The following is a 22,360-nucleotide window of genomic DNA, read 5'->3' as shown; positions in this document are numbered from 1 at the left end:
CAGTGAACGAAAAATGTAAGCATATGCAGAGGGTAACACCTTATGTACCTGAGGCTCTGTGCTGCTGCCTTAAGCTGCTTGAACGCCCAACAGTCTAGCAAACCGCCTGCGGCTATATCCAGCAAGCCGACGATCTTCTAGGCGGTCCTATCAACACAAAACCAGTGAGCAAATCACTGCCAAACCAAACCTGTTGCTACAAGCATCTATAACTCTATGTCGTTTCAAACCATGCTCCACAAAGGCTGCGGCAGAGGGCGCCGCGCCCTGGCCTGGTGACCTGATTTCAGCTTGCCCTGCTTGATGGCAATGTATGCTTCTCGTTTGGCCGGATTGCCAGTTGTAATGGACCAAGTGTCCAAATTGTAATAGGTCGCGATCGAATGAACCAACCACCGCCTGCCAGGCTGTTAGACACAATTTGACAACAATCATAAACAACTCACCCAAAAGCGCCGCTGCGGTCACCTACAAGACTATCAAACACCATCTTGTCGCGCCGCAGCTCTTGCTCGGCTGCCCGCATGTCATTCATTTGGCCGTTCCGCCCAACAAACACAATCTCTTCGTCATCGGAATCGAGATCGGCAAGGCCGTCTTGCTCGTCGCGCCTCTCCTTTTCTTCCCAGTTCTCAATAAACTTGCGCACCTCTTGTTCAATGTCTTCGAGAAGATGCTTGGCGGCACGCTTTTGCCGGAGCCGCTCCCGCAGCTGCTTCAGCGCCTTTGCAGCATCCTCTTCCTCCTTGCTCACTGCTGGTTTATTGGCCTTTTGATTCTTGCTCAGAGACTTTGGCGCAAGCTGCGCGTCCCACAGAGGAGCCAAATAATAGGGGACGGAGTGGACAGGATACGTGGGACGGATTTCCCAGTCACTCGGAAGAGGAGGCTGCGCGTGTGGGTTGTTCAAAAGACGGTCTGCTCATTGCCTTAGCCAAGCTCAGAACTAGTCAAGGTTTCGTCTGCGCGCACCATTCTCCAGCGACGCCTCTGGCGACTTCCCTCCTTGCCTTTGAGAAGCGCTTCGCGACGCTTCAAGCTGTCACGACGAAGCGGCTCTTTACGACTAGGATAGCCCGAGCGCACAAACTTGGCTGCCGTAGGTTCAGTAGGCTCGGGCCGGGGAAGAACGTGGTCGTCCAGAGGAATATCCAGCGTCACAGAGGTACCACGGATAGTTGATTGAGGCGCCGCGGAAATGTTGACCGAGGCCATGGCGCGCGTCGCCTCCTCTGTCCAAGCCTCGACGTCAATGGAAGCCTCGACAGCATCGTCCGAGGACCTGTAAATGTCCGGGACTTCATCGTAAATGCCCATGTTGCGACAAGTGGCAGGATGCCGCTGGACGATTCAGGGTAGTGGCAGATGATAAGAATGGGAGCTGCACCGTCCAGACGCTGTCGAGGGAAAGGCACAGCGTCGTGAGCGAGCAGCAAATGGTAGCGAATGTCAGAGTGATGAATGATGATGAAGGAGATCGGATAGCGTGGGGGAGCAATCGGAATGACCAAAAGGCGCGCCGAGGCAGCAGCCACGACTCGCGTGCGTCATAGGCGGACTCGTCCATCACTCACAACCGAAGTCAAAATTCGTTGCCATTGACTCAACCTTCGTCCGTGAACCACTCGACTTGTCCCTCTCGCCGGAAACGCGCCATAGCTGCGTGTCTCCGTGTGTAACTGAGCAGTCGTGATGGAATTCTCGTCGATCAGACGAACGCGACTACCGAACCTCTTTCTTTTTCGCCTGCGACTTGGAACTCGTCTCCAGCTTCGTTACCCCAGCGTCAACACCCAGCAATAATTTGTTCGCTCTTGCTCTCATCGACCTCAATCGAGTGATCAACACAGCAATTTCTCTTCGCGCTTAATCCAGTTCCGGGACAGCCGTCTCCCTACGGCATCCGCCAGCTTGAAAACCGCAACAATGGTCCATTCCCTTGACAATCCCCCCTTTCGACCTGGTTTCGGAAAACCACAAAAGATTCATCAAACAGAACCTCGTCAGGGATCCAGAGATCCAAGATTTTGAACGTCTCCCAACCGAACTTCTGGATATGATTTTCCCGTATCGGGGATTTTCATACGTCCAAAAACGACGAGGAGATAATCTGAGCGGAACCAAGCATGCTGTTCATCCTCTGCTGTTTGTGTCTAAACGAATCCTGGTGTTGCAAGATAGCATTTGTTTCGCGTCTCCAAAAGCATGCATGACCACAAGAAGCTCGATTATTTTATGCCTTGGCTTCAGTGGGATCCACGGTTGGCATCTCGGATTCGCTTCATGGAGATTGCTGTCAATTGTTTATCAACCATTACTTCTTGAAATTACATGGAAATTGATCTCCTTTGCTGCCCTTGACGCCGCCAAACATGTCTATTCTCACTCTCCGCACCTGCGCTCCGTCCAGATGTTATCTGATTGGCGAGATTGCCATCTTCGACAGGCAACTAAGATGGACAGGGCGTGTGCCATCTTGCCGGAAGGCGTCGAGGTGCGCATTTCCTGGTTTGATGGCGAGTTTCTACGTAATCTGGTCGCGAAGGTAGCGAAAGGGCAAGGAGAGGTTCGAGGTTGATGGCATGCCAGTGCCAGTACAGCAATGGTTTGAAGCGTTGAGGTTCTCCGATTTGAACAACGACGGGTTGCAAGATGACGTGTTGCCATAAGCGCGAGACAAACGCAAGAGAGTCAAAATAGGGAAAGGAAGAGGTGGCGTGATGTGAAAGAAGTAGATGTCGGTGAGAATCCAGATGCTTTGCACTTCCTTGCTGGATACCTGTGGCTGATTTCAGTATGCCCCAAATGTGCTTGGTTATAAATATCCTTTGATCCCACTGGCTTCATAACTCGCTCCCACCTTCTCCCATTTAGATCCGGATAAGGTGAACAAAATCATCGAAGAGCGTCGTCCAACTATCCTCCTTCTCCTTGGCCCACTCACCAACCTTGAGCACCTCCTCCCGATGCCTCGTCATCAACGACGCCCTGATCACTAAGTATAGGCACCTCCATGGCCACGAACAACGCCAACAACGCACCCGCCTTCGAGACCTGCGCAAACTCGCTCAACAGCGCGACCGGCGTCGACACAATTAGATTCTGATTCTTCGGCGCCAAGACGCCTTCGGCCTGGAACACGACGTCGTTGCGCACGCAAAACATGCGCAGCGGCAGCTCCCACTGGTTCTTTGGAAACAGGGCGCACTGCGCGACGGCGGGCTTGACGCGCGCGTTGCGATGCAGCACGCCGAGCCGCTTGAGCAGGCCGAAGTTGCGCACGCCCAGCTGCCGGATCTGCTGCGGCACGTAGCTCTCCAGAGCCTCCAGCGGCGCGGATCCAAGCGTCGTAGGTTTCGGGCGGGCCGACCGTCTCGGGGCGCGTACCTGGTGTAGTCGAGCAGCATGCAGTCGACATATGAGCGACGGTGATGCTGCGGCGTCGTCGTCGCCCTTCCGCGTGCCGCAGGTTGTAGAGCGTCGATTGACGACGCGTGACGTGCTGCTGGATGGATTCGGGCGTCAATGATGGCTCCATAGCTCGTAGCGCGGCCAGGAGCACGCTGCTGTGCACCTTGGAGGTAGTCGTCTTAGTTTTCCATGCTCTTTCAAAAATTTCTTATCGGTGCCATACGAAAATTTGCTCTCGCTTCAGGCCTTGCGTTTTGAGCGCATCCCTAATGCCATTGCCGACATGCTCTTCATTTGACGGCAGCTTTTTGCTGTTGCTGGCGTCGATGGCTCTAAAGCCGGCTTTGAGTCCGTCTTGCACAACATGCGCGTGACATGGGCCTTCATTATCTGTCCGAATGCTGGTGGTGTAGATCAATGGCGGATGGCCAATGGCCTTTACCAAACTGGACCGCCGCGCAGGCAGGGAGGCCATGTTGTATATGGTGTTGATAAAAAGTGATACTCCCTGGACGGCAAGGTCGTTCGTGTATGGTCTGTGCACTATGCGGCTACTGGCAACGACTTTTACATCCTCGAGAACAACCATCGTTCGAGCATGCATTTGTAACTTTCGCTCAGTGACAGCAAGGGTGGAAGTGAGTCCCCAGGAACCAAGAATTGAGAATAAACCAGGAAAGAGTTTCTGTGAGTATAATTATGTTGCCAGCCAGATGGCTCTCAACGCTCTTCTTCATCCACATCGTTTTGGCCAGATGAGGTGAGCATTTCTTCAGCATTTTACACTGCCACATGCTGCGAGTGGCTGCCAAATGAAGAGAATTGAGAAGATAGAACAGAACCGGACAACAGAGGAGAATAAAATAGAAAGAAAGCTTGATGCAGATTGACGCAAGCGCCGTGTTCTCGCCCTATGAGCTGCTCTAGCCGGTGCTGGCAAAGCGGCTAGAGCTGAACCCTCGAATCGCGTCGCATGGAGGGGACTGTTGGCTAGATTCCCATGCAAAGGTTTGGATCAATGAAGCAAGGAGGTCAGCGTGGAGAGGCAACGTAAGAGGGAATCCCTCGTGTCACGTGCGATTGTGTTGCTGCCACTTTGCGGCTTCAGAAAGCGACAAGGGCGCGCTGGCCTCCGCCGCGAATCGCAAATCCACCATCATCAACCGCCTGCCATTACAGCCTCTCCCCCACCCGACCCTCTCCACCGTCTCTGCGACCATTGCCTGTCCATCATGGCCCAGGCTACCAAGGCTGAGTCGCAGAAAATCTTCGACAAGCTCAAGACGAAGCCCGCAAATAAGGTCCGCCCCTGTCCTCCCCACCACGTTTGGCCTTGCCCTCTAACGCCCGCTGCAGGTATGCTTCGACTGCGGTGCTAAGAATCCCACTTGGTCCTCGGTACCATTTGGAATCTACCTTTGCCTCGACTGCTCGGCCAACCACCGCAACCTTGGAGTCCACATCTCCTTTGTGCGCTCCACCAACTTGGATAGTACGACACACGACATCAAGTGGATAAGGGATCAAACTGACACATGGCACAGTTTGGCAATGGGATCAGCTCCGCCTCATGAAGGTCGGTGGCAATGAGTCTGCAACCAAGTACTTTCAGACGCACGGCGGCACCGCAGCTCTCAACAGCAAGGACCCCAAAATTAAATACATGTCCAACGCCGCAACCAAGTACAAGGAAGAATTGGGCAGGAGAGTGGCGCAGGACAAGAAGCAGTATGCTGTCCACAACATCCCTCTCGCGCTACATTTCTGACATGGCTAGATACCCCAACGAAGTCGTCATAACCGACATTCCCGACCCGGAAACCTCTGGCTCAAACACCCCCGTCAACGACGATGACGACTTTTTTTCTTCGTGGGACAAGCCCACCATCAAGCGACCCAGCAACCCGCCCTCGCGCACTGGCACTCCGGCCTCTGGCTCTCGCAGCGGCTCGCCCTTCCTCAACGCTCCCGCCAATGGCAACGGCTCGCGCCCCAAATCGCCCCTTTCCGCTGCATCGGATGACAAGCCCCGCGGCGCCTCGTGCGGTCCCGGCCGCTGCCATTCGCAAAACAGGCACCGCCACCGGAGCGCCCCGCAAAACCAACATTCTGGGAGCCAAGAAGAAGGGCCTGGGAGCCAAAAAGATTACGCCGGGTGGAGATGCTCTAGACTTTGAAGCCGCCGAGCGCAAGGCCAAGGAGGAGGAAGAGCGCATCAAAAAGTTGGGCTACGACGAGGAGGCGGAGCGCGTCGCGGCAGAGGAGGCCGCTGCGGCAGCAGCCAAGGCAAAGAAGAATGAGGAGATTGCCAGCCCGACGCCGATAAGCCCGGCCCGCTCTGGACTCGGCTCCTCGGGCAAGGGACAGGAGCAGCAAGGACGTGGAGCGCTTGGGAATGGGCGTTCAGCGACTGGGCTTTGGACAGGTGGGCGCAAAAAAGGCCGGCTCGCTCCAGCGCCGAAAAAGATGGGCGGTTTGTGGCTCAACGAGCAGAGCCGCGGAAGACGGTAAGTCGATTCCCAAATCCACAAGACTCGTCACTGGACACGCAATCAACAGACACGGAGCGCTTCGCACCGCGAAAAGTTTGGCACGCAAAAGGCATTTCGGTCGGACGAGTTTCTTCGGGCGCGGGCAATTCGACCCGTCGGCGCAAAACGAGGCCAAAACGCGGCTGCAGGGCTTCGAGGGGGCGACGTCCATCTCGAGCAACGCCTACTTTGGGCGGCCCGAGGACGACGAGCCGCCCGAGGACTACGGCGACCTGGAGACGGCGGCCAAGGACTTTGTGCGGCGGTTCGGCATCACGGCGGGCGACGACCTGGACAACCTGACCAACCTGCTCGGCGAGGGAGCGACCGAGATTGCAAGGTGAGTTTTATCCTCCTGCCCCCGTGCTTTCTATCTCTGTGTGAGTGGGAGTTTTGCCGGGCCTTTTCCGATTTTGTGCGAATTCGCGAGCTGAGTGTTAGCCTTTTACATGGCCAACTGACGTCCTGACGTTGGGTCTGCAGTGCCATCCGAAACTACCTGAACAGCTAGAGATAAGTAGGTGAAGAGCGTTTTGTGTCGGATGGATGCGCTGCTGCTGGGGTCTGTCTGTCTGTTTGCGTCTTGTCTGCCTCTCACTACGGCCTTGAGATGTACGTAGTTGAGAGCGTCAGCGCAAAAAGAGATGAGGCGTGACATGAACGCAAGGCAGTAGACAGACACACGCCCATACCTTTCTCCTTTTTCTTGATCGTCTTTGCCCCCGCGCTCTTCTTCTCGCTTCTCTCTCCAGAATTCGTCGTCGTAACTGTTGTTTCGGGTGCGTGCTCGAGCGAGAGTTTTTGTTCCAACCCCGACCCCCCCCTCCCCTTTTCTCCCTCTCTTCTTCTTTCTCCAGAACTTGGCAACGCAATATCAATACAATCGATTCGATCTGATCTTTGATCGGTCAGATGAATGTACATTACAACATACCAAAATCCAACAAAATCAAACCAAATCAAATCGATTCATTTCATCGCAGAAGGGTAATGTTACATGTTATGTTGTGTCAGAATTGAGACTTTGAAAGATGAAAGGGAAGGGGGAAAAGGGAAAGAAGGACTGAGGGAGGCAGGATGGCGGTGAGAATGTGGGCTTTTTCTCTTTCTTTTTTTTTTTTTTTTTCATTACTTTCAGTGTCTGTCTACTTACCTGTCCACAATGCCTACAGACAGGCAGACTACATGTAGTAGATGGATGGATAGATAAATGGAGGGGAAGGGAAACGAAAAACACATGATTTCAAGCACCACTGAGAATGAGATGGGAATATGAATTGAGAATAAAATTCAATAACCATCGAACCAACGCCACTCCATTTTACCCCCCTTCCTTCCCATCCTCAAACCAACCCAACCTAATCCGTTGTAAAAACGCCGTGCCGTGATTGAACTTCATGCGGTAAATGATTCAAGTGCAGAAAGAGAAGAGAGAGGGGAAGACGCGTCCGTCCATCTACACAACCTCATCACCATCCTCATAAACATACTCTGCATCCGCATCCGCATCCGCATCTTTGCTCGAGCCCGTCGACGTCGACGACGACGACGACGACGACGACGACGACTCGGCATAAAACCCCCTGCTGCGCTTGACGGCACGCGGACGTTGACGTCGCGTTTGCGTTTGCGATGCTGATGTAGAGATGTGCGTGGTGGAGGATATGGAAGAGATGTAGGAGATGTAGAGGCAGGGACGGGAGGAGCGGCGGTACTGCTATTGACGCCAGCAACAGCATTGGGAGAAAGGTGAGGAGGAGGAGGCTCTTGTCGTTATCATCATCTTCATCCTCCTCATCCAACGACAACGACAACGATGACAATGACGACGACGACGAAGAAACCTCAACAAACGACACCCTCGGCGCTCGTCGGCGGCGCGCGGACGCTGTTGCTGTTGCTGCTGCTGCTGCGGCTGCGCGTCTGTGGCTTTTTTCAGCCTCTCGTTTTCTTCTTCCCGCAGCAGCTTGTTTCGTCCATCTCGTGTGAGACAGCGCTGCTCCATTTTCACACCGTCTCTCCACTCCTCCTCTTCTATGATTTCATGCTCGCCATCTAAATCGTTATTCGCAGTTTGGCGCTGTTGCTCCCTTCTTTCCCTCTTCTCCGCCTTTTGATACATTTGTCGGCACGACTAATGCTTATTCTTGGCGAGCCAAATGCGACACCCTCATTCGCCTTGTCGCTGCCCCAGACGCCCTCCTTGCCGCCCCGCGCCACTCGTCAGATGCAATGTCCTCGCCGCCGCCGCGCGTCGCCTCGCCGAGATTACCTCGAGATCGCGCTGCTGCGACGACGTCCAGCGCTTGACAAAGGCAACCGGGTCCGCGGCGAAGCTGGTGAAGAAGGCGTGCTTAGCTTTGCTGTGGTGCATCGCCTGCACCAGATGGGCGAGCTGGTCGTCGAGCTGTGCGATCTGCGTAAGTGTTGACATGGGCGCTGTCAGGTTCGACATGGCCGTGCGCAGTGGGTCTTCGAGCGGCACGAGCACGTCGTATACGGTAGGCGCAGAGGGCTTGCCTGGTGCGGGCGGGCTGATGTACGCCTTGTCGACGCGGATCGTGTAGGGCAGCTGGTAGGGTGGCAGCGGTGATAGGTGGCAGGATGTCGCGAGGAATGTCGGGGAACATGACAAAGTCGCGGCCGTTGAAGATCTAGCGCGTGTTAGCTTGTTGGACTGGATGAAAAGGATGATGAACATACCGCCTTCAGCTCGGCGTCACAACGAATCTTGCGGCTATCTTCTTCGGACTGCAGGTTGTTTGCCTTGACGTAGGTCCAGATGCCCATAAGCACGCCTCCGCGATCCTCCTCCTCGGTACCAAGCAGCTCGGCGAGCGGCCGGCTCAACAGGAAGCGCTCCGGCACCTCGTCGCGATACAGGTTGATGGTCACGTTGATGTTCTCATCAGCCTTGCGCTCAAAGACGAGGAGATCGAAATCGCTGTTGGCGCCCGCTGCGGCATTGTTCTCAGGTTTCTTCCACTCAATGTGCGAGAAGCCGTCCGGCTGTAGCGCAGGCGACCGGTCGTAGTCGATGGTGATTTGCTTGAAAAAGTGCGAGAACTTGGTGCGCTGGGCGGCACTCTTCTTCTTGGGGACATTCTTCGCAGCCTCGTTGTTGTCCTCTTCCATGGCGTCTGGGTCCTTTTGCTCGCTGGCACTGCCGCCCTTCTTGGCCTCGGCGTCGTGCCGTCGTCCAGCAGCCGTGCCGAGATGGTGACGCGATATGTGGCCTGGTTCTCAGTGTTAAAGTCGAACGCGTCGGCGTCCATGGTGCCTTGCTGCCAGGGCTGGTTCTCGGCCGTGTTGCTGATCCATATGCGCATCGTCTTGTAGCACGTCATGTTCCGGGACATGAAGTCGTTGATGTCGAGGCGCTTGCGCATCATGGCGCATCGATCTTGCGCTCGACATCGCGCAGGGCCTTGTACTGGGCGACGCCGTCGCCAATGACCATATCTTCGACGCCATCGGGCAGGTTCTTGTCGGTGGGCTTGCGCGACTGGCGCTTGAGCAGCTCGCGCTTCTGCAGCTCGGCCTGGTGTTGGGCCTGCAGCTGGTGCGGATTCATGGCGGCGGGGGGCGGCGATGGACCTGGATTGCGGCGCATCATCATGGCCAGGTCAGCGTGTTTGATCATGGTTTGAGCGAGAGTGTTTGCGGACAGAGGACGAGTTGTTGGGCTGCGCGCGAGTGGTTGCTTCGGCTAGCGCGACCTTACCTGGACCAGGACGACGAGGTACTGCGTGCTGTGACGCTCGCTGAGCGTCGCCTGCGGCGGGTAGTTCCGATACTGGGCCTGCATAATGACTGTTCGCGTCCGCGCAGCAACTGCGATGGGGTGCTGTTGATGGAGCGAAGGTTAAGGTAAGGTAGCAATGAAGCTGCGAGTGAGAGACGCGTTCAGACAAGGAAGGGCACTGGGCCACTGGCAGAGGCTGGCTGGCATGCTTTTTTATTCGCTAAGAGAAAGGAGGCGGGGTAGCTGGAGACAACAACTCCACCGCCGCGCGCCAAACTGCCCGATCTATGGTCTGTCTGAATTGATCTTCTCGAGTGATGCGTCTCTGGTTCTCTCGGCTGGCTCGCTTCCATTGTGACACTCTTTGGTCCTCGCTCTCTGCCCTGCCGCCTCTCGCAACGTCCTCGACACCGCGACCCCAACACCCCCCATCAGTCACCATGGCCGGCGCCTACCTCGCCGCAATGGGCATAGACCTGGACGCCGAGATGGCAAAGGTCCAGTTCGGACGAGACGCCGCTGCCGCTCAATCGGCCGCATCCCCGGTCAAAAACTCAGTCGCACGCATCATGGCCGCGCGACTCCCAGGCAGACCCATCTCAGACCTCTGGGACCTTCTCATCTCAGACGGCCGCGTAGCCTCCATCGAAGCTCACGATCCACGTGGACCCCGGCTCTCTCATTTGCCCGGCGTCTTGGACGCGTCGGGCTGCCTGCTTGCTCCATCCTTGTGCCATGCGCACATTCACTTGGACAAGTGCTTCCTCTTGCAGGATCCCAAGTTTGCCGATTTGGAGATCGAGCAGGGTGACTTTGCGGAGGCTTTAGCATTGACGCAAAAGGCCAAGGCGCGCTTCGAGGAAGACGATCTCCTAAGACGAGGGCGCCAATTAATCGAGGAGAGCATTCAATATGGTGTCACGGCCATGCGGGCGTTTGTCGAAGTCGATGCCGATGTCGGCTTTAAGTGCCTCGATGCGGGACTCCGGCTGAAGCAAGAGTTTGAAACCCGGTGCGATGTACAGATTTGCGTCTTTGCTCAACTTCCTCTATTTTCTGGGCCTGATGCGGGCGAGACCATCAGACATTTGATGTCCGAAGCAGTTGTGAGAAATGGCGTAGACGTGGTAGGGAGTACACCATACGTTGAGAGCAAGCAGAAGAGCATGCAGCGAAACGTGGAGTGGATTGCATCACTTGCATTGGAGCATGGCAAGTTTCTAGATCTGCACATGGACTACCATCTGGACAGAGCCAAGGAGCCTTTTGTATGGGAGGCACTCGAGACGTTAAAGATGAAAAGATGGGTGGAAGAAAAGGGCAGGATGATTACGCTAGGCCACTGCACGCGTCTCACGCATTTTAACGACGGAGAGTGGTCGAGACTGAGGGAGGCTATTGGCGACCTATCCGTGTCTTTTGTAGGATTGCCAACAAGCGATCTCTTCATGATGAGAAGCGATGAAAATGTTCGAGGCACGCTCAACGTGCCAAAGCTGATCCAGGAGCACAAGCTCCAAGCAGCGATTTCAGTCAACAATGTTGGTAATGCATTCACGCCTCAGGGCAGCTGTGATCCTCTGGCCATTGCAAGCCTGGGCATTGGCGTGTACCAGACGGGGACAAGGACTGGCGCCGAGATACTATACGTAAGTGGAACATTTTTGCCGTGCTTTCACCATCCACTCTGACGGTTGAAAGGGATGCGTTTCCAACAGAGCCAAGGCAGCCATAGGCTTAGCGGCTGCCGGAATTGAAGTGGCAGAGGGGATCCGGCCGACTTTGTGCTTCTTGACAGCGCGGGGCCGGAGTGGAGGTGCAGGAAGCGCCTGGCCGAGGTGGTGTACGACCCACCGGCAGTACGGAAAACGGTAAAGGGTGGTCACATCACGACCAGCTGAGCGGTTCTGCTAGGCTAGGCTAGCCGGCGGTGGTGATACCCGTTGGTGCCGTGATGGCACTAGAAATAGCCATGGAAAAGCAGTTCAACTGGATCCTCGTGACAAAATGGCCATATGTCGAGTCCAACGCGCATCCGTCAGTAGCGGCAGACCCTTGCCCCGCAACAGGTGGTTGACAGACTGCAACGAGATAATGGAGCCGACGTTTGTACGGTTGCATCAAGAAAATGGTCGCGACCATGGTTCAATGAAGACAAAAAAGGAAATTGTGATGCACTGCCATGGTTAGAGACAAGAAGTAGGGTTGGTGCTCGCTTATTCTTATTCAGCAATGCAGGACTCGAGGTAGGAGTCTTGGCTACCTTGGGACGTTTGCCTTGTTTTGCAGTGTGGGGAGGCATTGCATCTACGAAGTCGAGACGGGGTGTTGGTTTGGACAAGGCTGGTCGGGCGGCTTGCCCAGAGAAACAAAAGAGGTTTTAGAGGAGTCGACACGCGGGCTGTGCAGAAATGATAGGCGATGAGGAGGGCATTGAAATGTGGACGGGCGTGTGGGTGGGTCTGCATGTTTGGCGTGGGCTGTGTGGGCTGACGTGCTCGGAGAGCGAGCGGTTGGCATTTTGGGATGAGGAAGTTGAGGGAGAAGGAGATACATATTGACCTATTTTGAGGATTGCGACGACGACAATTATGGTGTCAGGAGACGCGGGAGATGGGGCAGCTGTGGCGTCGCCGGGGTGGTGGAGCAGCCACAGTGGCTCGCTTTGTCCCGGATCTGCGCGTGCTAAAGGTAAGGTATTCACTTATGGACTGGACTGGATTGGATTGATGCTAGATCCGGCTTTTTTTTTTTTTTTTTAAAGAAAAAAAAGAAAGAAAAAAAAGAAAAAAAAGAAACACTGGAAACCACGGCACCGTCTAGTCGTAACCTTACGCTGCCTCTTCAGGCCGGGAGCGTATGGGGCAGCCCAAGCTTACCCTACACGCCCAAGTCCAGTCAAGACCCTTGTAGTACTTGTGTTTGTGCCTTTGGCTTTTGCTTTCTTTGCCGCTCCCGCTTCTCTTCGCCTCGCCTCACCTCACCTCACCTCAGCATCACCACCTCTTGTCCTCGTGTTTCGCCTGTATGGTGCCTATGCCTATGTCCATGCCTGTGCCTGTGCTTGTGCCTGGACCTGGACTGAGCTGGGCCTGTCAGCCGCGGGAGCGCTAGAACGCAATCTCTGGCTCCCGTCCCCCGGACCCTCACGTCACGGTACCTGCAGCGTCACTTACCGTAACCCTGCGCCGCCCGGAAACCTCACAAGGTCGACTCTTTGAAACGCTCCATCCCGCCCGCTACGACCCTGCTCTGTCCGCCAAACAGCCCGTCCGACTTTCTCTCCTTATCCTCTCCAAGAATCCCCGACCGCATTCCACCGTCAACGCTACCTACATCGCCTCCTCCACAAGCAGGAGCACCCCCCCCCCCCCCCCCCCCGCAAAGCCCCCGTCAGCCAGAAGCCGCCGCCCAATACGCCATCTCTCCCAGAAGGTATGGCACGCGCTCGCAAAATCTCACAAGCTCCCTACTCCAGCTCGGCTTCCCAGAATTCCTCCTCCTCTCACCACCGTCCATCGCTGACATTCTCGCCAACAGCGCGTATTCTTCTCCTCCCGACCCACTCCACACATCCTCCTCCATGCCCTCCCGATGCCTTCGTGGGGCAGCAAGCAGCATAGCCGTTCCGCCAGCCACCCGTTTCCTTCCCTCTTCAGCTCAAAGCGAAAGAATGGTCCCACTCTGAACCCCGACTGCAGCTCTCCCGAAGAAGACAAATATCTGGCATTAAACGGCTATGATAACTCGCCCACCTGGAAAGGCCCCGGGCCCAAGGTCCAAGAGGACGTCCGTACCTGCATGACTTGCGATTCCAAAGTCAAATATCCTGCTGGCCTTCGAACATTTCGCTGTTCGGCCTGTCTCATGATCAACGACTTGGTTCCAGTGCGCAAAGAAACCTCTACAGGGAAACCTTACGATCCCGCTCCTCTCTCGGTGCCTAGGACAAGGCTCATTGTCGATCGGTGTCTCGTTTCATATTTGCACACCAAGCTGGAGACTCAGGCAAGAAGTAGTCAAGAAAGTTCCAGCAGCACCGAACACAATGGTGGCGCTGAACGTGGCCGGCCCGGAGACACACGACCTCCGCCCATATCAATCAGGAGACGAGCTAACAGCGGGTCGAAACCAATGATTGCGGTATCGCCGCCAACAAACGCAGAAGATCGCAACGGCGGACCTCCCCGGCGGCCCGCAGTAAACGGAGGACCACCACTACCACCACCACCAACACTAGGCCTGCGAGAGTATCTGCCCTCGCAACCAACACTCGTTCCCAAACCTACTCAGAGACCACGAACTTCCGGAGGTCCCCCGCCGAAACGGCTGCCCCCACCACCTGGTCAACTCCGGCTCCATCATTCCCCCGTCCGAAGAGGTCCAGGGTCACCTAGAGACCCTCTTGCTGTTGTAGGCCCGCGGCCACCTGAGCGCGCACCGCCCCTGACTCCCGCCGAAGCTGCTGAGAAGCGTCGTCAAGATGTCATCAAGTCGATCTTCAGGCCTCTTCAGGACTACTTGATAGACAGCTTCGGAACGTTTGAAACGCTAAATTCCGGCTTTTTGATTGGAAGACAGCGGCCCCAGCCCAGGACACGCAGTGAGGGAGCAGTTCCCAAGTTGCCTATTGACTCGAGGCCCATTTCAAGAATAACGCCGGCGCCGACTTTTTGACAGAGTCTGATCCCAAAATGCTGATGCTCGGAGACATTGGTGAAAATGGAGCATGGTGGGCCGGGCACGCTGAACATGACCCTCCGAAGCAACAACTCCCAGTCCGAGGCAAATCCGTCGGAGACGCGAAAGAGCTGGTCTCTCATCGATCTCCCCTCATCAACTGGGACGAGCTTCGCCATTGGTACGACTTAGTGTTGCAAGCTGGAGTTTCATGGAAACAAAAGCTTGACGAGATGCCCGATTTGGACTTCCCCGAAAGTCTGTATCAAGAAGCCGACGATGAAATCCGCGAAGCAAGGATGCTTGTGCAGCGAACGCTGCTCAAGGTCTCCGAGCTCACACTGAAACGTCCTCACCGTCCATTACGGAATTTGGAAGATGCGCGATTCTTGCTCATCATTCTTGAGAATCCGCTCCTTCATGGAAACAGCATAGGTGGTGGTGCCAAGCCCAGGAGAGCTTCTCTTAGGCCACCTCCCGAGAATCGTCCCCGACAAGGCTCTAACCCAAACAAATTTCCCCCTCATGTTCCACCATCCCCGGGCAAGCCTCCCGTTGACGCGTCCGGGTCTTCGAGTAGCCGCGAACAGGGCCAGCATGCGGGCGTCATCAAGCGCATATTTGGTCTTTTGGCAAACATGGACAATGACTGCCACCGTTACGTCACGACGTGGTTCTCCAGATTTTCCGAAGATCACTTTAGACGGACGGTAGATCTAGTCGGGCGTTTTGTGACCTACCGTCTCACCAGACAGCAAGGCCGGAAACGAAGCAACAGTGGAAACCCGACTGCAGGCCTGATCCCGGAATTCGATTCGCACGGTGCAACATCAGCGCAACTCCACGCCGCCCTGGGGCTGTTGGGCTCTAGCTCGAAACCAAAGGACGACGGCAAGGATACCCCGTACAGTGACGACTGGCAACTCAAAGCGGCGGCCAAGGTCATGGCCCTTTTGTTTGCTGCAAACAACACCTACCACAATCGAAAGACGGAGCCGTTTATACACACCGCCCACGCATCGACGGTACACAGTGCTGGCCTCGCTGCAAAGGAGCGCGCGAGGGCTCATGGTCAGCTGCTGCCAACCTCGGACTTTTACAACACCCTGCTCGACTACCATGACCTCGTTGCCGATTTTGAGGCATGGGAGTCGCGCAGAGCAAGGTTTTCCTTTTGCCAGTATCCGTTCTTTCTTTCTATTGGCGCAAAGATTCGCATCATGGAACACGACGCTCGCAGACAAATGGAAAATAAAGCTCGGGAAGCATTTTTCGACAGCATACTCAGCAACAAGAATTTGGAGCAATTCTTCAACCTCAAAGTCAGGCGAGAGTGCTTGGTGGACGACAGCCTGCGCCGGATCAGCGAGGTGGTAGGTGCCGGGTCAGAAGACATCAAAAAGGGGCTGCGCGTGCAGTTCATGGGTGAGGAGGGCGTCGACGCTGGCGGGCTGAGGAAGGAATGGTTCTTGCTATTGGTTCGGGAACTGTTTGACCCAATGCATGGTATGTTGTCCGAGCGGTCATTGGAATCACGCTGACTCTTTCCAGCCATGTTCGTCTACGATGAAGAGTCGCACTTTTGCTACTTTAACCCTTACTCGTTTGAAAAGTCGGACCAATTCTTCCTCGTCGGTGCCGTTTTGGGACTTGCGTTGTATAACAGCACCAATTCTTGATGTCGCCTTGCCGCCGTTTGCCTTTAAGAAATCCTCTCCTCAGCGCCAACCAAAAATGGTGTCGTTCCAGCCTCCCGCAATACGATTCACTACACCCAGGAAGACCTTGCCGAATTCCCGGCCAAGCTTGGCCCAAGGCTTGCGCCAGCTTCTCGAGTTTGATGGTGATGTTGAGAGCACGTTTTGTCGAGATTTTGTCGCCGAGGTGGAGTATTGTGGCGCAGTGAGACAGGAGCCCATTGTGTCCCAACGGTGCCAACATTCCAGTGACCAACGCCAATCGGCAAGAGTTTGTCGACCTGTACGTCCGCTACCTGCTCGACACGGCTGTGGCACGCCAGTTCGACCCCTTTCCGCCGTGGCTTCTTTACTGTCTGCGGCGGCAATGCCACTTTCGCTCTTCCGCTCCGAAGAATCGAGCTGCTCGTCCGCGGCTCCGACGAACCACTCGACGTGGCGAGTCTGCGTCTTGTCGCCAGCTACGACGGCTGGAAAGACCCGCCTTCTCCCACTTCGCAGCAAGCCAATGGCGCCCCGACAAATGGCCACCACTCGTCGCCGTCACTGTTCAAAGCGTAAACCCAGCGCCTATCCTCCCGCCGCAGTCGTGCCCGCCTATCACCTGGTTCTGGGACTTTTTCTCGTCGCAGCCGCCCGTCTCGCAGCGCCGCATCCTCTCCTTCATCACGGGCTCGGACCGCATCCCGGCCGTCGGCGCTACCAATCTCGTCATCAAGATTGTCTATGCCGGAGAAGGACTGCGATCGCTTTCCTGTCGCTCGCACGTGCTTTAATGCTCTGCTGCTGTATCGGTATCGCTCGAGAGAGAAGCTGGAGCGCATGCTGTGGCGTGCCGTTGTCGAGAGCGAGGGCTTTGGTTTGAAATAAGACTAGGGCGACCGCGAAAGCGTGAGCAAGCGTTTTCGGTTCCTGGCTTGGCCGGCATATTTGATGAGAAAATTTCCCGGTGTTGGCTTTGCTTTTATCTCCCTTGGCAGGTGGACGGACAACACGGAGGAAGGGAACGACACGGCCGGACTACGCTACACTAGGTAGTCTACGGTTCTTTGGGATCTTTGTTTCCCTTTTCGTCTTCTTCTTCTTCTTCTCTTGCTCCCTTTTTTTCTTCCAACAGCGTCTTGTTCGCCTTTGCCAGACCAACCAACCAACCAATCACTATCTACCTACCTACTTTACCTTACCTTAGCCTCCGCACCTAGACACTATCTCGTACCTCCATGCTCCTATCAAATTTTTTTTCTAATTTTTTTCCTTTCTTCCTATGCGACTTGATGGTGATGATGATGATGCAGTGTGGCAGTGGCTTTGATTGATGCTTCGTGAGTGATGCTTTGCTGCTTCTTTTACTTACTACCTCTTCTGCCTCTTCTGCTCTTCTGCTCTCTGCTCTTGCCGTGGATGGATTGATGGACGGATGGGCTGGTTGAGACAGTATGTACCCCGGAGGTTTACCAGTTGATGGGCTCGGAAACTCGCTCCCATACATACTGCTGCGCAGGCAAAGGCAGGAAAGGAAGCACCGCGCGTCGCACATGCACCCTTATTCACCTGGAGCATCAGACGTGTGTATGTATGTGTGTATGTGTGTGTGGCACACTAAAACGACTCCCTTCCACTGCTTGACGCGTCGAAGCAAGGTTTCGTTGACGGCTCACTTGCAACTGAACCAACCGAGCCGGGCGGGCATCGTCGTGATGATCTCTCTTGCGCTGTCTAAGTGGGCGAGTGATACCAGCCACAGGCACGGTTGGTAGAGGGAGATGGAGGAGGGGACGAGTGCACGCATATACCTGTCCGCGTGCGTGTGTGCGTGCGTGCGTGGTATATGGAGTGGTCAGTTTACGTATGTTTCGTTCCGCTTGAGCAAGGAATAGACACATGATGTCTTCCTTGTTCCAGGCATACACACAATGATTGTCACGCGCGTGTCTAAGAGAGTGGAGATGGAGAGGTGGAGATTGGAGACAGGGGTTGGAGGCGTGCGGATTGATTGATTGATTGATTGATGGATTGAAGAGGGAGCGAAGAGAGAGTTTGGTGAGTCTTTGGGAATCTGGTTTTATTCCTTTTCCGGTATCGATTGATGTGTGAAGAGGGTGAAGCAGGTGAAGAAGGGAAAGAAAAGCAGCGGCAGAAGCGGTGGGAAGAAAGACAGACAGACGACTACGACGACGACGACGACGACGACGATGTATACACCCAAACTTGATCCAATTACACGCCACCACACTGTACCGCTTACAAGCACTTACAAGGAATTACCCCCAGATACCACTGCCAACTCGACGCGCGCTGAACCCACCTCTTCCCCATCCTCTTCCCTCCCTCACTCCTACTCCCCCTCCCTCCCACACCCTCACCCTCCTCCATCATCCTCTTATTCGCCCCTGCTCGTCTCCCTCCTCGCCGTCGCTCCCCACAACGGCATCTGCCTCCTCCTCCTCCTCCTCCTCCTCATCCATCCCCACAGCCCAATCACGGTGCGTGCCGCCCGCCAACTCGAGCTCCCTTCTCAAACGCTTTGATCTTTGCCATTTCAGCCAAGACGCGCAGGCCGCTCGCGCTCGAGCTCGAGTTGTGCGGTGTCCCCTGAGGAGGACTGGTCCAGTGGTGGTGGGCTGAGAGTCTGTTGGTACGGTGGCGATGGCAGTGGCAGTTGCGGGTTGCGACCTCGAGAGCCGTTGCCGTCAGCGTCTGCTGCTCGAGAAATGCTGTTGTCGTCGAAGTAGACAACGCCGCCGCCGCCGACGACGACGACGACGAAGACCGCCGGCTTCGGATGCAACTCAGGATACTCGCTCGCCCACCTCATCCTCCAGCTTAACATTGGCCAACCGACAATCGAGCGTTCCCCACTTCTTGGTGTACAGGTTGCGGCCGTAGCCCGCCGTCTCCCACCACGCGCGCTGGAAGCCGCGCGGGTCGTACGTCCACGGCTCGCCCTTGCAGCCCTTCTGCTTGTCCTGCCAGCTGTTGCGCTCCGTGCTGTACTTCTTGGTCTGCATGGCGGCAAAGTCGTTGAAGAGGCGCTGGAACCGCGCGCTGTTGGGCCGCATGTCTGGGTCGTTGAGGAGGTATTGGCCCGGACTGTACACGGCCTGCTCGGGGCGCGATGAAGGTTTCGTTTGCCAGGGCGGCCACCCTCGGCGCGGTATTGGGCAAGCTGTAGCGCGGCCGACGATTCGTTGAGCGTGAGTTGCGATGCGGGAAAGAGCTTGGCCTTCGATCTCGTCCAGGTCTTCGCTGAGCTCGTCCGCCACGTCGAAGATGTGGCCTGCGCTGACGTCGTCCTTTGTGTAGCCGTGGAAAAGCACGCGCGCGTACGCGTCGCAGTCGGTGTTGTAGTACGGCACGAAACGTGTCCCACTGCCCAATGGTGCGCCACGCGTCGACGTTGACCAGCGCCAGGTTGTCGAACTGGAAGAATTTGATGGCCCAGTTGCCCATGGTTGCCCGCGTTCGTTGAGCTGGATCGACCAAGGTGATGTTGTGGTTCGGGTGCGGCGCCGTCGATTGGTCCAGCACGTCGAGCACCTTTCGTAAAACGATTTGTAGGGTGAGGTCGCTTCGTCGCCGATGATGCCCACGTCCATGTGGCTCCAGAAAAAGTACGGCCAGCCTTGGGAGATGGCCAGGCGGAGGAAAAAGTTTTGCAGCTGTGCAAAGTTGAGCAAAGTTGGCGTCTGCAGGATTGCCACTCCGTATCGCTTGCGGTACAGCTCGTAGTCCACGAAGAAGGGGTTGTTGCGGGAAAGTATTCCGGAGCTCGAGGCATCCATGGAGCCGCCATTGTCAACAATTACAATGTCTTCGCGGGGCCAGCCTGCGGCAATGTATCCAAGCACCGCTTGCCTGAGCATGTCATTGTTGCGGGTAAACGGGATCAGCAGAGGCGTTCGAGGTCGTTCTTCAGGTGCGTGGTTGTAAGGCGCCACATGGGGACGAAAGTCATCTCCGAGCGGAGGGTAGTATAGCTGCAGGGGATTTGAAGAGTTGCCGAGGATGGGCTGGATCCTGGAAGATTCGTCGGCCAGCTGTCCCTTTTGCCAGTAGCGGTACACGCGGTATTCTCGAATGTCGGGGACTTCTGAAAATCTAAAGAGCGGGTAGAGCAGCAGGAGCAGGGCGCATGTGCCAATCACTATGAGGGGACAGCGATTTCTCGACGACCGGCAGCTGCTGCGGCGGGCAAATGCCCTCGATTCGTAGTCCCGACCGTCCCTCATTGGGTACCCTGGAGTAGGCGCGGCTAATGCAGCCAGGGGACGTGTTTGGGGAGTCGTTTGAAGAAAAGTCATTTTGGCTCAAGGGGGCCAGGGCGAGTCAAACCACCATGAAGACAAATGTCAGGGAAAAAAAGAGACAGTAGCGGGGGTCACACGCGATTTTGTACGGGCCAGCCAGAACTTGAGGCACTTGCCAGCCTTGCGTTGCGCAACCCGGGTGTCTTAGCATTCTTGGATTCGAGATGAGATCGCATTTTGCCCGAGTGCCGGGGGAACAGAATCGTGGCAAAAGTATTGGATTGACAGGAGATGGGCATTTTCGGACTGTGAAGAAAAAGAAAATCTAGGAAATACGAAGAGATGTAGATGAAAGAGACGTATGAAAAGGAGCGACTGTCGAAAAGGTCGCAAGTCGCAAGGCCATCTGGGGCAACGTTGGTAGCGCCGTGGAACGAAGGGCCTTCAAGCATGCAAGGAGCCGGCTAGAAATGAAGATTAACTGCCAAAATACAATCCTTTTGCTTCGAGATCGACGCGTGATGATTTGATGGTGAAAAGAGGGTTGGATGGGATGTTTGTGGTGTTGGTGAAGGAGGAAGGCGCGAACAAACGCGTCGGGCTCGGTCGTAAGTCGGCCCAACTACAACTTTGGGCGAACTTCACCTCCAACACCAACCTTGAACAATCACCACACATGCGGGCGATGGCAGGGAGCGGTGGATGATTTCAGCTCGCCAGGTGCTTGAATTCGTCTTTCAATGAAGGCAACTGCCAGGTGCGGTGGCAACGACTCGCAGCTCAAGAATCCTCTTCATTTCGTGCTTCACCACACCATGCAAGCCAAAGAGCTCCGCGCCCGGCTGGGGTAGTATGGGTAGACACAACAAGTATTCAAAGTCGAACTACCGCAGCTGACTTTCAATGCAGGACGACAAAACGACTTGCCTTTGGGACGTCAGATTCTACCCCTATGACGCGCCTGGCGAAGACCCCAGTTTTTGCAGCCACGGGTTTCCAAAGAGTCTGGTTCTCCAGGAAAATTACCTCGACTGTGGCTAACGACTTTCGATATAGGTCTTAGTGTGCCGCCTCTCGAAGAAAAGACCGGCAAATTGAAATCCTTCGCGAGTTTAACGATCAAAGCAAAGAAAGGTGTGTTTGATTATCAAGACGAGTGGCAACCGTCCTACTAAGCACACACTCACAGGGTGAACTCACTGAGCTGAATAGCGTAGAGTGGTCGCAGAATGTGGAAAACGGCAATCCGCTTCTTTGCGTTGCTGGCATTCAGCCACCCATCATCAAGATCCTGGATGTCATGGAGGACAAGCACACTAGGGATCTTGTCGGCCATGGAGGCTCCATCAACGACCTGAAAATCTCGCCAGCATGCCCTGAAATACTGGCCTCCATCTCTGAAGATGAAAGGATCTACATATGGCACCTAGGTGCCAAATATGAGAAAAAACCAGTGGCCGCCATCTTCCACGGTGCCGAGAAAGGGCATTGCCTTGCCTTTCACGATTCTGGCCGTTACCTGATATCTGGATGGTTCGGTACGTCGATACAACTTTGGGCCTTACCTGATTTGCCAAACGAAAATACCGGAACAGACAACGTCAAGCCGTCCTACGTCCCGCACTTCAAATCGAATGAGATCCATGCCAACGAGGTGGACAGCATCGCGTTCTACGGAGACTTGGTGATTTCCAAGGGCTGCGTTGGGAGACGTCATCTACATCTGGAAGATTACCGGGTTCAATGGCTCTCTTCCTCCTCCGCAGTGCAACAGCCACAGCCGATTACAAGGACGATTTATTCCGTGAAGACGAAGACTCCTCCAATTTTCATGGAGCAACCTACTCAGTATTTGGCCCTCGCTTCCAACGTCTCATGGCTCTCAGGACTGGACTCAACGATCTCGTTTGGATAAGGTTCGGTCTCTTCCACATGCCTCAAAAACGACCGGTCCTCGCTTACGGAAGCAAAGATGGCGTCTTCACTTCTGGGACTTGCAACGGCTTGAGGAAGAGTGCCGAGACGTAGAGGCGAATCGTGAACACTCGC

The 22,360-nt window shown here is 55.3% G+C and overlaps 8 protein-coding genes across 8 annotated transcripts; 4 read left to right on the top strand and 4 right to left on the bottom strand.

Annotated features, from left to right (window-relative positions):
- IWZ02DRAFT_513137 (uncharacterized protein) lies at positions 1-1,811 on the bottom strand. Its single transcript, XM_066770573.1, has 3 exons — positions 948-1,811; positions 447-921; positions 1-399 (listed from the first exon to the last, which is right to left on the bottom strand). The coding sequence occupies exons 1-3, from the start codon at positions 1,315-1,317 to the stop codon at positions 225-227; spliced, it is 1,020 nt and encodes a 339-aa protein (XP_066617894.1). The 5' UTR covers positions 1,318-1,811; the 3' UTR covers positions 1-224.
- Positions 1,812-2,940: 1,129 nt separating this feature from the next.
- On the bottom strand, positions 2,941-4,000 carry IWZ02DRAFT_495137 (uncharacterized protein; the record flags this gene model as incomplete). The annotated part of the gene is made up of 2 exons (XM_066770107.1): positions 2,941-3,387; positions 3,635-4,000. 2 exons carry the CDS (start codon positions 3,998-4,000, stop codon positions 2,941-2,943), a joined length of 813 nt encoding a protein of 270 aa, XP_066617893.1.
- Positions 4,001-4,643: 643 nt separating this feature from the next.
- On the top strand, positions 4,644-6,695 carry IWZ02DRAFT_513131 (ARF GTPase activator; the record flags this gene model as incomplete). The annotated part of the gene is made up of 7 exons (XM_066770572.1): positions 4,644-4,712; positions 4,768-4,903; positions 4,956-5,139; positions 5,189-5,457; positions 5,486-5,918; positions 5,971-6,282; positions 6,426-6,695. 7 exons carry the CDS (start codon positions 4,644-4,646, stop codon positions 6,451-6,453), a joined length of 1,431 nt encoding a protein of 476 aa, XP_066617892.1. The 3' UTR covers positions 6,454-6,695.
- A 1,254-nt stretch (positions 6,696-7,949) lies between these two features.
- IWZ02DRAFT_472502 (SWI-SNF complex subunit) lies at positions 7,950-9,750 on the bottom strand (the record flags this gene model as incomplete). Its single annotated transcript, XM_066768956.1, has 7 exons — positions 7,950-7,971; positions 8,160-8,179; positions 8,215-8,514; positions 8,646-9,122; positions 9,167-9,322; positions 9,358-9,628; positions 9,689-9,750. The coding sequence occupies 7 exons, from the start codon at positions 9,748-9,750 to the stop codon at positions 7,950-7,952; spliced, it is 1,308 nt and encodes a 435-aa protein (XP_066617891.1).
- Positions 9,751-10,127: 377 nt separating this feature from the next.
- Positions 10,128-11,611, top strand: IWZ02DRAFT_437712 (cytosine deaminase protein-like protein; the record flags this gene model as incomplete). The annotated part of the gene is made up of 2 exons (XM_066766652.1): positions 10,128-11,336; positions 11,486-11,611. 2 exons carry the CDS (start codon positions 10,128-10,130, stop codon positions 11,609-11,611), a joined length of 1,335 nt encoding a protein of 444 aa, XP_066617890.1.
- Positions 11,612-13,281: 1,670 nt separating this feature from the next.
- On the top strand, positions 13,282-16,934 carry IWZ02DRAFT_472500 (uncharacterized protein; the record flags this gene model as incomplete). Its single annotated transcript, XM_066768955.1, has 9 exons — positions 13,282-13,702; positions 13,928-14,290; positions 14,368-15,873; positions 15,919-16,024; positions 16,173-16,256; positions 16,279-16,347; positions 16,388-16,600; positions 16,621-16,774; positions 16,803-16,934. The coding sequence occupies 9 exons, from the start codon at positions 13,282-13,284 to the stop codon at positions 16,932-16,934; spliced, it is 3,048 nt and encodes a 1,015-aa protein (XP_066617889.1).
- Positions 16,935-18,722: 1,788 nt separating this feature from the next.
- On the bottom strand, positions 18,723-20,576 carry IWZ02DRAFT_155827 (uncharacterized protein). The gene has a single exon (XM_066761992.1). The coding sequence runs from the start codon at positions 20,363-20,365 to the stop codon at positions 18,854-18,856; it is 1,512 nt and encodes a 503-aa protein (XP_066617888.1). The 5' UTR covers positions 20,366-20,576; the 3' UTR covers positions 18,723-18,853.
- A 550-nt stretch (positions 20,577-21,126) lies between these two features.
- On the top strand, positions 21,127-22,226 carry IWZ02DRAFT_437709 (uncharacterized protein; the record flags this gene model as incomplete). The annotated part of the gene is made up of 4 exons (XM_066766651.1): positions 21,127-21,158; positions 21,221-21,303; positions 21,368-21,445; positions 21,529-22,226. The coding sequence occupies 4 exons, from the start codon at positions 21,127-21,129 to the stop codon at positions 22,224-22,226; spliced, it is 891 nt and encodes a 296-aa protein (XP_066617887.1).
- Positions 22,227-22,360: the final 134 nt, after the last annotated feature.

Source organism: Phyllosticta citriasiana (genome assembly GCF_038021145.1).
Source record: "Phyllosticta citriasiana strain CBS 120426 chromosome Unknown IWZ02scaffold_21, whole genome shotgun sequence".
In the NCBI taxonomy this organism is placed as follows: Eukaryota; Fungi; Ascomycota; class Dothideomycetes; order Botryosphaeriales; family Phyllostictaceae; genus Phyllosticta; species Phyllosticta citriasiana.
Note: the sequence above shows the minus strand (reverse complement) of the source record. Positions and strands in the feature narration are given on the sequence as shown.